Here is a 12,067-nt window from a genome sequence, read left to right as displayed (position 1 = left end):
CCAGGAGGATAGAGCTGGGTTTGTTTCTCCAGGAAGCCAGCACAGTCCTCATCTCTGGTGAGCTGTCTATACATATTTGTTGAAAACCCTGTAGGGCTTTTGTTGTTGCTTAACTGCTAGGTGGTGTCTGACTCTTTGGGACCCCATGGACTGTAGCCCGCCAGGCTCCTCTGTCCATGGGATTTCCCAAGCAAGAATACTGGAGTGGGTTGCCATTTCCTTCTCCAGGGGATCTTCCCCACCCAGGGATCCAGCCTGCCTCTCCTACATTGGCAGGTGAATTCTCTACCAATGAGCCACCAGGGAAGGAATTTTGTACACAGAAAAAACTTTTTAAAAAGGGTTGGAAGTTGAGAGCATCCACCAAACTCTCAGATGGATCCAACTCCCGGGAAGAGAGTTGGGTTAAAAAAAAAAAAAAAAGCCTAGTCCTGGCGGCTGGGGACCAAGGTCACTCGGAAACTGTGGGCGCACCGCCTGAGTCCCCCAAGCTCCTGGAGAGCCTCCCCCTCCTCTCCCTGGACTCTTTCCCTACAGCTGCCTCTTTGCTCCCAGTTGCTTCATCCGGGAGGGCTAGAGCCCGGATTCCCGCGCGTTCGAAAATGCAGAATTGAGCCAGGGCCGCGAGCGGCTTTGTTTCTTCTTTATTTGCGGATATAATTATGCACCGCGCTCTAAATTAGAGATAGATTTTTTTTTCTGATATACATTTCACCTTATTCACCACGAGCACACCACACGCACAGTAAAACAGTTCCACAACCTGATAAATTGCGCAGGATGAGTTTGGATTCCTGAAAACCGCAGGCAAACCAGCCCCGCCGCGGCTCCTCGCCTCTCCGCTAGGCTGAAGGAAATTCGCCCACCCGAAACGGATTTCCCGGCCAGCCTTTCCCGCTGCGGGGCTGAAATGTCTCCGGAATGGGAAGCGCTCTTGCTGGAAATGGCCGGACGCTGCAGATTCCGAGCACTGATGGCTGTGAAATGTCCCCCCCAAGGTCAAGTTTCCGCGCCAGCCAGCTGCGCCCCCTTCTCCCTCCCTTCCCACCCCTCCTCTCGGTGACAGGGACCAAAGTGTCGGGGCCCCTACTGGAAGGACAGAAAACCTTGCCCGCAGATGCGCCCCCCGCCTCCCCCGAAACCAGGGTGTTTTGTGAAAAAGAAAGGACAACAGAAACGCAGACGCGATGGATGGTGGATCCCTAGCCCCTCCCACCCCCAACCCGCAGAATCAGAAACTAGGAACCAGAGATGTTGACGGCTTGGCTTCCCAAGCACGGCTGCAGCGGGGCGCGCGGGGTGGGTGGGGGTGGGGTGGGTGGGGAGCCAGGAGAGCGCGGGAGCGCGGCCGCGGCTCGCTCCCGCGCGCCCTAGTCCTCCGCGTTGGTTCGGTAGGCCTCAATGAGGCCCTCCAGAGAGTGCACGAAGCCGGACACGCTGCAGATGCCGCCGATGACGAAGATGGCGACGTCGAAGAAGACCTGGTGCCACAGCAGCTTGCGCCAGAGCAGGCGCAGATGGAAGAGGCTGGGCAGCAGGAAGCAGAGGCCGGCGCCCGTGAGGCTGCCGGTGAGGCCCATGAGCAGCGCGAAGTGCGGCACGTAGATGGCCATGAGCAGCGTGAAGACCACCAGCGCGCAGCGCAGCGTCAGCCCCCACGACTTGAGGCGCCCGTCGCCGCCGTAGCAAGCGGGGAAGAAGGCGCGGCTGCCTTCCTGGAAAAGCGACTTCTCCAGCACCTCGACGGCAGCGAAGAAGGGCAAGGGGTAGGACAGCAGCGCCTTGGCCACCAGGAAGATGTTGACCACGGCGCGGATGGACCCGGGTAGGTTATCCGTGATGACCTCCTTGGTCTCATCGGCCCAGGTGAGGTAGGCGACGAGCGCGAAGAGGCCTTTGAGCACGCAGGCGGCGATGTGCGTCCAGTTCATCATGCAGTGGAACTCGGCGGGCTGCTGCATGTTGCCCTCCAGCGAAGGCAGGAAAATCTGCGACGTGTAGCTGAACACGATGATGCCGATGGAGATGGGAAACTTCTTGACGTCGATGTAAAACTTGACCTTCTCCCAGGCCCAATCGCGTGCCCGCGACAGGCAGTAGGCAATGACCAGAATGTTGATGACGAAGTGGGCCAATGTGCACAGCAGGCTGAACTTGGACACGGCCTTGAGGTTCTTAAGGAAGGCGCAAGGCAGCAGTACCGCCGTGGCGATGATGGACCAGGACTTCTGCGACACGGGCAGCCCCGGGAAGCTGTTGTACATGAGGTTGCCGCTCACCACCACGTACAGGATGCAAGTCATCACCAGCTCGATGATCTGCGCTACGTTCACCACACGGCCGCCCAGCGTGGGGAAGCGCGGGGCGCAGCAGGCGTTGGCAATGGCCACGTACGAGTCCCGCACGCGCACCACCTCGCCGTCCTCGTTCTCCTCGTACAGGCAGGCGATGAGGATCTTGCCGGTGTAGCAGCACACCACGGCGGCGAAGATGATAAGGAACAATCCCAGGTAGCCGCCGTGCAGGATGGCGTAGGGCAGGCCCAGCACGAACATACCCTGCGGAGCGAAGAAGCAACCAAACCCGGGGGCTCAGAGGAGGAGGTCTCGGCGGAGGAGGGTCTAGGGGAGTGCATTAAGGGTGTCGCCGGAAGGGAGCGCTAAGGAAGTGAGAACTGGGCCTAAGTCTCTGAGAGAAGAGGTTAAGGGTAGGCTGGAGTGAGGGTGTAGAGCGGCCTGAAGGGGGAACGTGGACGTTGAGTCAGAGATGGCGAGGGACGGAACCGAGAAGAGGTATGCTTAGTGGCTGGGAACTGGAGAGCGGGCTGAGTTGGGGGCTGGTTGTCAAGCTACAAAGACGAAACGGTAGGTGGAGATACCTGGGGGTGGTTCGGAAGAAGGCGAGAAGGGGCTGGAGGGGGCGTGGCCGGAAAAGGGCAAGGAGAAAGGTAGAGAGCGGGGCCTGGGCCATTAAGAAAAGGGGGCACGGAGGCTAAGGTGGGGCCGGAATGGGGTGCACGGAAGCTAAAAAGGGAAACGCAGGGGCCGAAGAGCCAAACCGAAAAAGGAAAATGTAAAAGCGGCAGCGGGAGGGAAAGGAGTCGGGAGAGGGAGGGAGAGGAGCTGAGCGTGAGGCCAGCCTCAGGGGGGCTGGAAGGGAGGGAAAGAGAGGTTGCCTGCGAAGGGTTTCGACTGGGGTGAGGCCAGGGGGCGCGGGGTCAGGGAGGCAGGATAGGGCAGTTTTAGGGCCAGGCCGGAATTGGGGCGCAGAGACGGATCCCTAAGGAAAGGGACTGAGGGGTGGAGGCAGGCAGGATGAGGGGCCTGCGGGGATAGCGCGAGCGCTGGGTCAAAGGCGGAATCAAGCGAGAGTCGAGAACCAGAAGCTGCGGGATGAGGCAAGCAGAGCTGTGGAAGGAAGGTTTAGAATCCACATGGGGAAGCAAAGCTAACGAAATCCAGGGCTCCCGAGGCTTGCAGGCCTCCAGCTTCCCACCCTAGCCTCCCACCAGGCCAACCGAACGAGCCCTTTAAAGATGCCCCAGGTGGAGGCGCGAGCAGTGGCCGAAGCTGGTGCGGTCCCCGGTCCCTGATTGCGCTTGGCCGTCCTACCCGGCCCTGGAGGGGGAGGCATCTTGGGTTGAGTCACTTATTGAGCGGGGCCCCTAAGAGTCCCGCGGAGCCCGGGTCCCTGAGTAACCCCATCTGGGCCTCCAGCTCCTGAGAAACCCACGTTCTGCGCCCCAGCGACCATGCGCTCCGGAGACGCCGAGGATAGGGCTTGGGTTGCAAAGCTGCAGGGCCCGGGGACGCCCGGGGCCGAGGCCTCCTGTGCCCGGCGAGCCGCGGCCAGCCCGCCTTCGTCGGCGCCCGGGGTCGTTGTGCAGATTGCAAACGCTCTCCGGGTGGAAACCGGCGCCGCCTGGTGGGGACTGAGGGTTGACCGTAGGGGTGACGGGGTGACGACCAGAGGAGGTTCAGAGCATCTGGAGGCGGCTCCGCCAGGGTCACACGCGGAGGAGCTGGTCGCCTTTTTGTGGTCGCCAGGAAACAGGGATTTCGGCCGAGAGGGGTGAGTCTGTGGGCAGGCAGCGCTGGGGCACCAAAGACCATGTTGTGCTTGTGTGGTCACACGTATGTGTTTGTGTGTGTGCATATTTGTGAACACTTGTTTGTCCCCGACAGGACTGCACCTGAGATAGCGCGTGGATCCTGTATGCATGAATCTGTGCGTATGTGAGTTATGTTTAAAAAGGTTTGTGTGTGTGCCCTTGGTATGTAGAGGTATGTGTTTCAGTGTGCGGGAGGTGTAGGGGTGTATGAAGGTGCATTTGAGGATAATCTTGTGGTCTATGTATAGATGGATGTCGTGTGAACCTGTGACCTGCGTTTCTTCGTTGGGGAGGGGGGCTGTGGGTATGTGTGTCTATGTACATACACGCTGTCTGTGCGCGTGTGTCGTGTGTGTCGGGGGAGGAGACTCCCCGCACAGCGATTCCCCCCTCTTCCTTTCTACTGAAAATGCAGCTGTGAATCCATTCCGGAGTCCCAGGCGACGCTGTTCCTTCCTATCCTGATTTTCTTTCTCCCTCACTCCTCCCCATTCCCCCTCCCCGTTTCCCTCGCTTTTGTAGGGTCTCCGGGCAAGCATCTCTGACCGAACCTCAGCTTAGCCATCCCGCGGCCGAGGACGCGGGAGAGGGGCCGGACCAGGGGGAGGACACATCGCCTGGGGGCGTAGATCCCCGCGCAGGGCTGAGAGGGATGGGGAAAGCCGAGAGTCCGGGTACTGGAGGGGGTCTTGAGGCTGAGATCTCCAAGGAACTCTGCTTCCGGCAGAGCCTGGTGCGCAGAACTGGGGGTGGGGGGTCGGGGGAGGGGACAGGCAGAGCTGGGAATCCCGCGCTCACCTGGATAGCGTTGGTCACGTTCCAGCCTGCCTCCCACGCCGTGATCTTAGGCTTGTCGTGGCCTCCGAACTCGCCACCAGCTCCTAAGGCCTGGTCCTTGGAGCCCGAGGGCGGCAGGGGCGCGCCCCCGCCGCGCTGGTAGTGGATGTCTCCCTCGACGGGTGGTTCGGCGCCCTCGTCCCCGCAGGGCTCGCCCTCGCTTTTCAGGATGTCCATCTGCAAGCCCTGACGGTGCTCAAAGTCGAGGTCGTCGCAGTGCGCGAAGCCCACCGCCTCCTCGTCGGTGGCCGCCTGAAAACCCATCCTGGCGAACATGCCGCTCACCTTGGCCTGGGACTTGTTGGACACGGATGTGGCCACATTGGACAGCTTGCTGCGGAGCAGGGTGGCCATGGCGGCGGCGGGGCCCGAGGAAAGGACAGCAGGGACCGGGGACCCGGGGGACGCGCGGCCAGGCGGCGAGGGCCAGGGGGCTGCGAGGGCGCTATCTTCGCTCGCTCTCCCCGCGGCGTCCCGGGGCGCTCTGGCTCATGACCTCCTCCGCTGGCGTCTGAGGCTCGCTGGAGGCCGACCCGGCGGGCGGGCAGCGGGGCTGGCGGAGCGGCGGCGGCGAGTGCACTGCGGAGCTGCCGCGGGGCGCGAGGCTGGGCTGCGGAGGGCGGCGGCGGCGACGGCGGCGTCAGAGCGGCTACGCGAAGCTGGCGCGGCGCCCCCACCCGCGCGCAGCCCAAAGCGCTCCCGCCCCTCGGAATCAGGCGGTGATGCGGGTAGGGGGGCTGGGGAGGGAGAAACTCCGGGAGGCAGGAGGCGTGAGGAGGGGGCAAGGAGAAGAGAAAGGGGGCACCAAGGGACTCCGGAACCGAGATGGGGACCGGAGAAGGGCGCCCACGGACGGGAGTGGGAGGGAGCGCGCGAAGGAGGGGTGCGGGGGCGGGGTGGGGGCCAGAGTGCTGCATTTCTGGGGGAGGTGCTAAACTCCGATCCTGGCCCTTCCCATCTCGCAGCCGCAGGGAGGGAGGGGGCCCGAGCGGGCAGATGCTCTAGGTCCCCTGTCCCTAGCTACCCCTTCCAGAGTCCGGGAGCCTTTCAGCCCCAGATCCTCTCACCAAGGACTGGTCCAGATGCCCGGGAAGGCAGCAGGACAGTTACCTGTCTCCGGCAGCGCTGGCCGTCAGGGCATTGCTCTGTCTCTCCGGCACCCATCACTGGCACTTGGACCTGGTTGCAAGGCCCCCTTGAAGGCAGAAGGGTGCGGCAGAAGTGGGGGGCCCACTCTCAAGAAGGTTCAGCTCCGGCCTCGGTCCCTGGGGCTGTCTCCTTCCGTCCAGGGATGCCGAGATGGAAGTGATTCGGCGGGTTGTTCGCCGCCAGCCGTTCTCCAAATATGCAGAACGAAGGCGAAAGGTTGGCTGTTTGCTACTCTTCGTTTGGGAGTCTGGAAGGAGGAAGAACGGAAGGCACCTGTCGACAGCCTCGAGGCGGGTCTGCGAGTGCTGGCGCCGCGGAAGGGCGCAGCCAGTGCCTGGCACAGAGGAAAGAAAGACCCGCAGAGTGCCCAGGGCGCAGAGGCGCGCGGTCCGCTCCGACCCTGCTGGCCCCGCGGCCCCCGCGGGCCGTGCAAACCTAGACTGTTGCTGTTGAGTGGGTGGCATGTGTGTGCGCTCGAGAGCAGGAGAGAGACTCAGAGACAAAGACCGACACGGTATCAGCTATTGCTCCGGGCCGGATCTGAGTGGACTCCGAGGGTGAGATTTGGTAACCGTGCTTATTCTGTGAACGTGTAGTTTTGCGCCTCATCTAAGCCCCTGTGTGCACAGAGCTTGTGTGCTGGATTGTATGTGTAGATGCATTCCCGAGTGTTTTTGCCTGTAGGAGTCCTTTTGTAGTCGTGTCTCCGTGCGGGTCCGTGGCTCCATGTGTTCCCAGCTGGGCTCCTGCCCTCGGACTCAAGCGGTAAACAGAAGCGTCAGCGACCTGGCCCTGCCAGCTGAGGTGGAGGAGAGCTAGTGGCTGTGACTGGGGGTAGGATGGGGAGAATCCGAAGGCAACGAAAAGAAAGGGGCTCCTAGTGAACCCCTTCCCAAAACCCAGGCTCTCTGAGAATCCCCGTCTCCTTCTCTCCTGCTGTATTTCTAGATTAGCTCACGTCAGCGCACAAGTAGGGCGGCCTGAGGGCTTTGACCAGTTGGAGTTGCCAGGGCAAGACAGGCTTTCCTCTACCCGCCTCCCTCTCCTCACTCCCACCCCCAGCTCCTCACAGCCTCTGAGACGCTCCTTTCCAGATAGGGAACCTCCACCACATTGGGCAGAGATGCTGTAATCCCTCCCAGGGACCCTCTTAAATACCCACTTCCCCAAGATCCTGCCTGGCAGAAACCAAGACAGAAATTGTCTGTCTGTCCTAACCTGAAGCATCCTCCCAGCCACTGTGACAAGAAAACCTTTCCACAGAGCCCTCTCCCAAACCCAGATCCTCCAAACAATGATGGGACTCAGGACAGAGGTCCTTCCCCCTAAACAGAAATTCACTTCTCCAAGGAGGCTTTGAAGAAAAAAAAAAAAATTCTGATCTCCCATCCCAGGAATTCACCCTATACAGAGACCTTCCCCACTTCCAACCCCAGATGCTGGAGAGAGAGAATCTTTTACCTACAGATTCTTAGAGACAAAAATCTATATCACCTAATCTTCATCACTCCCTTTTCTGTTCTTGGTGAAATTCTTTGGTTGCACAGATGATCCGGGCAGGGACTCAAGTCCCCTAGTGCCCTCTTCCACCCCATACATGCTCAGACCTGAAGATGGTCATTAATGCCTTCTTTGACAAGTGAATCAATAACATCTATGCATCAGTTCAGTTCTGTTCAGTTGCTCAGTCATGTCCAACTCCTCACGACCCCATGGATTGAAGTACACCAGGCTTCCCTGTCCATCACTGACTCCCAGAGCTTGCTCAAACTCATGTCCATTGAGTTGGTGACGCCATCCAACCGTCTCATCCTCTGTTGCATGTCCCATGCATTAGTTGGGCATTGCCAATTCATGTGTGGATTTTATGAGGGTCCAGAGTGTTTATTCTCTTTCCTTTTATCTGGTGATGTTCACTGTTGTAGGACCCAAGGTGAAGTTCTCTTAGTAGTGAGAAGTGGGACTCATTCATTCACTCATTTATTCTATCATTCAACTAACCTTCTTGAAGCCTTACTGTGTGTGTGTGTGATTCTCTTCCAGCTGAAGATGATATAGGCATGGCCTGTCCACTACTCCTAACCCTAGTTCTTCCGTCTGGGTAGGGAGAACCTCAGGACAATCACCCTCTCTGCAGTGTTTTAAACCATCCCTGAAACATCAGAAACAAAGCCTCACTTTCTTTCTCATTGTACAGAAAAGCCAACCCAGGCTCAATAGGAAGGTGTCCCGATCAAGGTCACACAGAGTCTAGGGTAGAGCTGGGCTAAGACATAGCTCTGACGCTCCTCCACTGTGCTTCCCCTCCATGATCTCATCTTGTCCTTCCATGCCCTCTTCCTGTTTGTTTGGCGTTTGGCCACCCCACTGTCCAGAGAGACACAATTCAAAATTAGACTCCAGTCCTTCCGGCTGCAATCAAATGCCAGCCGTTGGGGGAGGAATGCCTCTGTTTCCCTCCACTCCTGCTGTTGGCAGTAAATGCAGGCTGAAGGCTGGTGTGGCAAGCTCCTGAACAGCCCATCCCTCATGGCAAAATCCGGCTCCATCGTGTGCTAGCCGTGTGACATCGGATGACTCACTTAACATCTCCTAGCTTCCATTTTTTCATCACTAAAATGTGAAAATAGCAACAGACTCCTAGAGTTCTTGAGGGGATTCAACGAGATTGTGTATGTAAAATTATTAGCATGTGCTAAAGGCACAATACATGGTAGCGATTATTTTTATTATTGTTGTTGTTATTACTATAACCCAGTGGCCATTTTTCATTGTTTGGGAGGAAAGTGAGTGTACAACAAGAAAAAGCCTTGCGACCGGGGTTGAGTCAAAGTGAGCTGAATGCACTTCTTCTGGCTTTGCCTCACCTCCCTGTCCTCACCTCTTCCAGTCCTGGGCTGACCTTCAGGGAAAGGGATGAAGGACAGGAGGAGGGCAAAGGGCAAGGGGCCTGGAAGGCAGCCTCAGGAGACCACCAGAACGACCTAGCTAGCTGGTCACGAGCCAGTCTGTGCTCTAGTGAAGCTGTCGGCCTCCAGATTCTTCCACTAACTCCTCTAAGGGCACCCTCAAGAGAGGAATTTGCCGCCGCTTGGCCCCCTGAGTTGAAACACAGCACGCACATACACACAGCTGCTTGCACACAGAGCGTGACAAGCCAGTTGACAGATGCAGTAAGAAATGAGGACCAACAGACAGACTCAAGTACATCAGTAGAGTCACACAGATTGACGGAGCAACACACACAGGTCAGACGCAGGCCAGCACATCCACACACTGATAGACACCCAGACACAGGAACACACACACACACAGATTCACAGCGACCAATGAGTCGTCAGGCACCCACAGAAGCAAGAATACCCGCATGTGATCACTGAAGGGGAAAAGAGGAGAGAACAAAGAGAGGAACGGGGCAGAGGAGACATAAAAAGGAAAATGCTGGAAGAGGCAGCAGGGAGACAGAGCAGGACATGCCAGGCAGTGGCAGCAGCCAATGGGGCACAAAAGAGACAGAGATGCCACAGGCTTCCTCTGGGCCAATGTCAGAACCTAGTTCTGTGGCTAAGACAATGGCGGGGTGGGGGGGGGGGGGGGGCGGAGGTGAGGGAGCAGGAACAGTCCCTGTTGTCTGTACTGGGAGTGGGGGTGGGGGCTCCCCTCCCAGGGCCACATTAAGGTCCCATCCTCTTGGGGGACCTAGGCTGCCTGAGAGGGAGCAGGGAGGGACTCCCAGGACCCCTGCCAAGTTCTATGAACTATATTCTGAATCAGTCCCACCACCTGGAGCCCGGGGTGGGGGTCCCTCCCCCATCATGTCATTTTTTTTTTCTATTTTTGATGCTTTTGGTACCCAAAGGGTTAAACACCTGGATAGCACAGATGGAGGACACTTTGGTGGGGAATAAATGGGGTTAAATAGAACCAGGCTTATCTCCCAGAGCAGGCAGCACCATGGGGGTGGGGCATGGAGCCCTTGAATTAATGGCCTGGAAAGCCAACATCATGAGCATCATTTCGGGGCTGAATGATTACAGACAGACCCCCTCCTCTTCCTTTTTCAGAGCATAGATGGTCGTGAGCCTTTTCCTGCCAAAGGGGCAGCCACTGACTCTATAATATAATCACCCTCTCCCCTTCCCCCCGTCAAGCTGGGCCATTGGCTTGAGAAAGTCATGCCAGTCTTGCCTCAAACCAGAATCCAGTTTCCTGATGCTGTGTCCATGGGCACCAGGGCTGAGAGGGGGCCTCAAGGCTGACAGCTCCAAGTGGGCAATCCATACCTAGAACAAAGACCCCAATTCTTCTCCCTTCAGTGAGACAAATCGGGGGCACTGTGAATGGTGAAGATGCTGTCTCTGCTGGCTCAGGGTAAAACATATTAAAATATATTAAACGATTTTTAAAATGCTGGCATTTTTCCTTGTGGAAATAGAAAGCATCTCATCTCTGGAGGCATGCAGGCAGAGGATGGATGTCCTCTTAGAGAGCAAGTGGAGTCCAGCCTCAGGGCAAGACAGGCTGGATTCCATGACCTCTGGGCTTCCAGGTTTGTGCCTTTGTGTGGATGGCTCTGAGAAGAGACCAGGGAGCAGGGAACATTGGGAACCCAGGCTGGCCTGGCCTTTGAAACAGGAATAAGCTGTCTGTAACTGAAGAAGGATCCTTGGATCGGACTTGGTGGGTTAGACCAAGAGTTCCTGCCATTATGAGAACACAGTTTTCTATTACATTGGTAAGCAGGAAGAATGGTGACCTCATTCCCCACTGGGTCCCCAGTGCACAGCAGATGCTCAATAAATGTATGGATTGGATTCCATCCACATCCCAAAACCATTCCCCCCACCCTGAACTTTTAGGATAATTGGTTAAGGAAACACATCCAGCTCTGAAGTCTGAGTTCTGTAGCTCTGCTAAATAGATTCCTCCTTTACACTTACATCACCTTCTACATAGTTGAAGGTCAGTCATATGTAGACACATATGAGAATGATTTTTGTACAGAGAGGGTTTGGGATACACACACATATTCAAGGACTCTTTGCAAGACCTCTCAGCAACCTTGGGCATACTTGAGTCACCAGTTATAACTGGGAGAGACCGCTGAGGTGGAGGCTGTGACTCCAGTGAGCCTTGCTGATAAGCCCCTGGATTCCAGGAATGTAAAGGTGCTGTGGGTCTGACCTGGACCTTCAGACCTGTTGGTGCAGAGCTAACCTTTAGTGAGTGCTCTTTGCCTGCCAGGCATTGTTGAAAGCACTCTGGGGATTGTCTCCTTAAATGCCCACAATCCTTAGGTTCCGCGACTGTCATCTTCAAAGGCTGCAGGTAGGAACCGCAGGATTGGACATGGGGAGATGGTGCTGGTTGGGCACAGGCAGGGAAAGGTGGAAGGTTGGAAGGATGGTGAGAGTGGGAGATGTTAGACTTGGGGAGCCAGGGGAATTGGGGGTGAGCCTTGCTTAGAAGGATCAATGCCAGTCAAAACCTTCCCTCACCCAGATAACCCATTTCCCTGAGTGATATGAACCAAACTGTGTCCTCTCATAATTCATTATGTTGAAACCTTAACCCCCAAAGTGACTATTTTGGAGATAGATCCTCTATGGAAGTAAGTAAGGTTAGATGAGGTCATAAGGGTGGGGCCCTGATAAAATAGGATTGGTGACCTTATAAGAAGCGGTACCAGAACTTAGTTCCTCTTTCTGCCATATGAGTACTGTGAGAAGGTGGCCATCTATAGACCAGGAAGAGAGTCTTCACTAGAAATCAACCTGCCAGATCTTTTTTTTTTTTTTTTAATATTTATTCATTTGGCTGCATCGCGTCTTTGTTGCAGCATTCCAGCTTCTCTAGTTGCAGCTTGTGGGCTCCAGAGTGCATGGGCTCAGTAGTTGCAGCACACAGGCTTAGTTGCCATGAGACATGTGGGATCTTAATTCCCCGACCAGGGATCAAACCCATGTCCTC

At 56.7% G+C, this 12,067-nt stretch overlaps 1 protein-coding gene across 1 annotated transcript; it reads right to left on the bottom strand.

The window, feature by feature from the left end:
* Positions 1-628: 628 nt before the first annotated feature.
* Positions 629-5,560, bottom strand: SLC32A1 (solute carrier family 32 member 1). The gene is made up of 2 exons (XM_004014569.6): positions 4,910-5,560; positions 629-2,558 (listed from the first exon to the last, which is right to left on the bottom strand). The coding sequence occupies exons 1-2, from the start codon at positions 5,300-5,302 to the stop codon at positions 1,371-1,373; spliced, it is 1,581 nt and encodes a 526-aa protein (XP_004014618.2). The 5' UTR covers positions 5,303-5,560; the 3' UTR covers positions 629-1,370.
* Positions 5,561-12,067: the final 6,507 nt, after the last annotated feature.

This window comes from Ovis aries, chromosome 13 (assembly GCF_016772045.2).
Source record: "Ovis aries strain OAR_USU_Benz2616 breed Rambouillet chromosome 13, ARS-UI_Ramb_v3.0, whole genome shotgun sequence".
In the NCBI taxonomy this organism is placed as follows: Eukaryota; Metazoa; Chordata; class Mammalia; order Artiodactyla; family Bovidae; genus Ovis; species Ovis aries.
The sequence above is the reverse complement of the archived record's forward strand: the minus strand, read 5'-3'. Positions and strand labels throughout refer to the sequence as shown.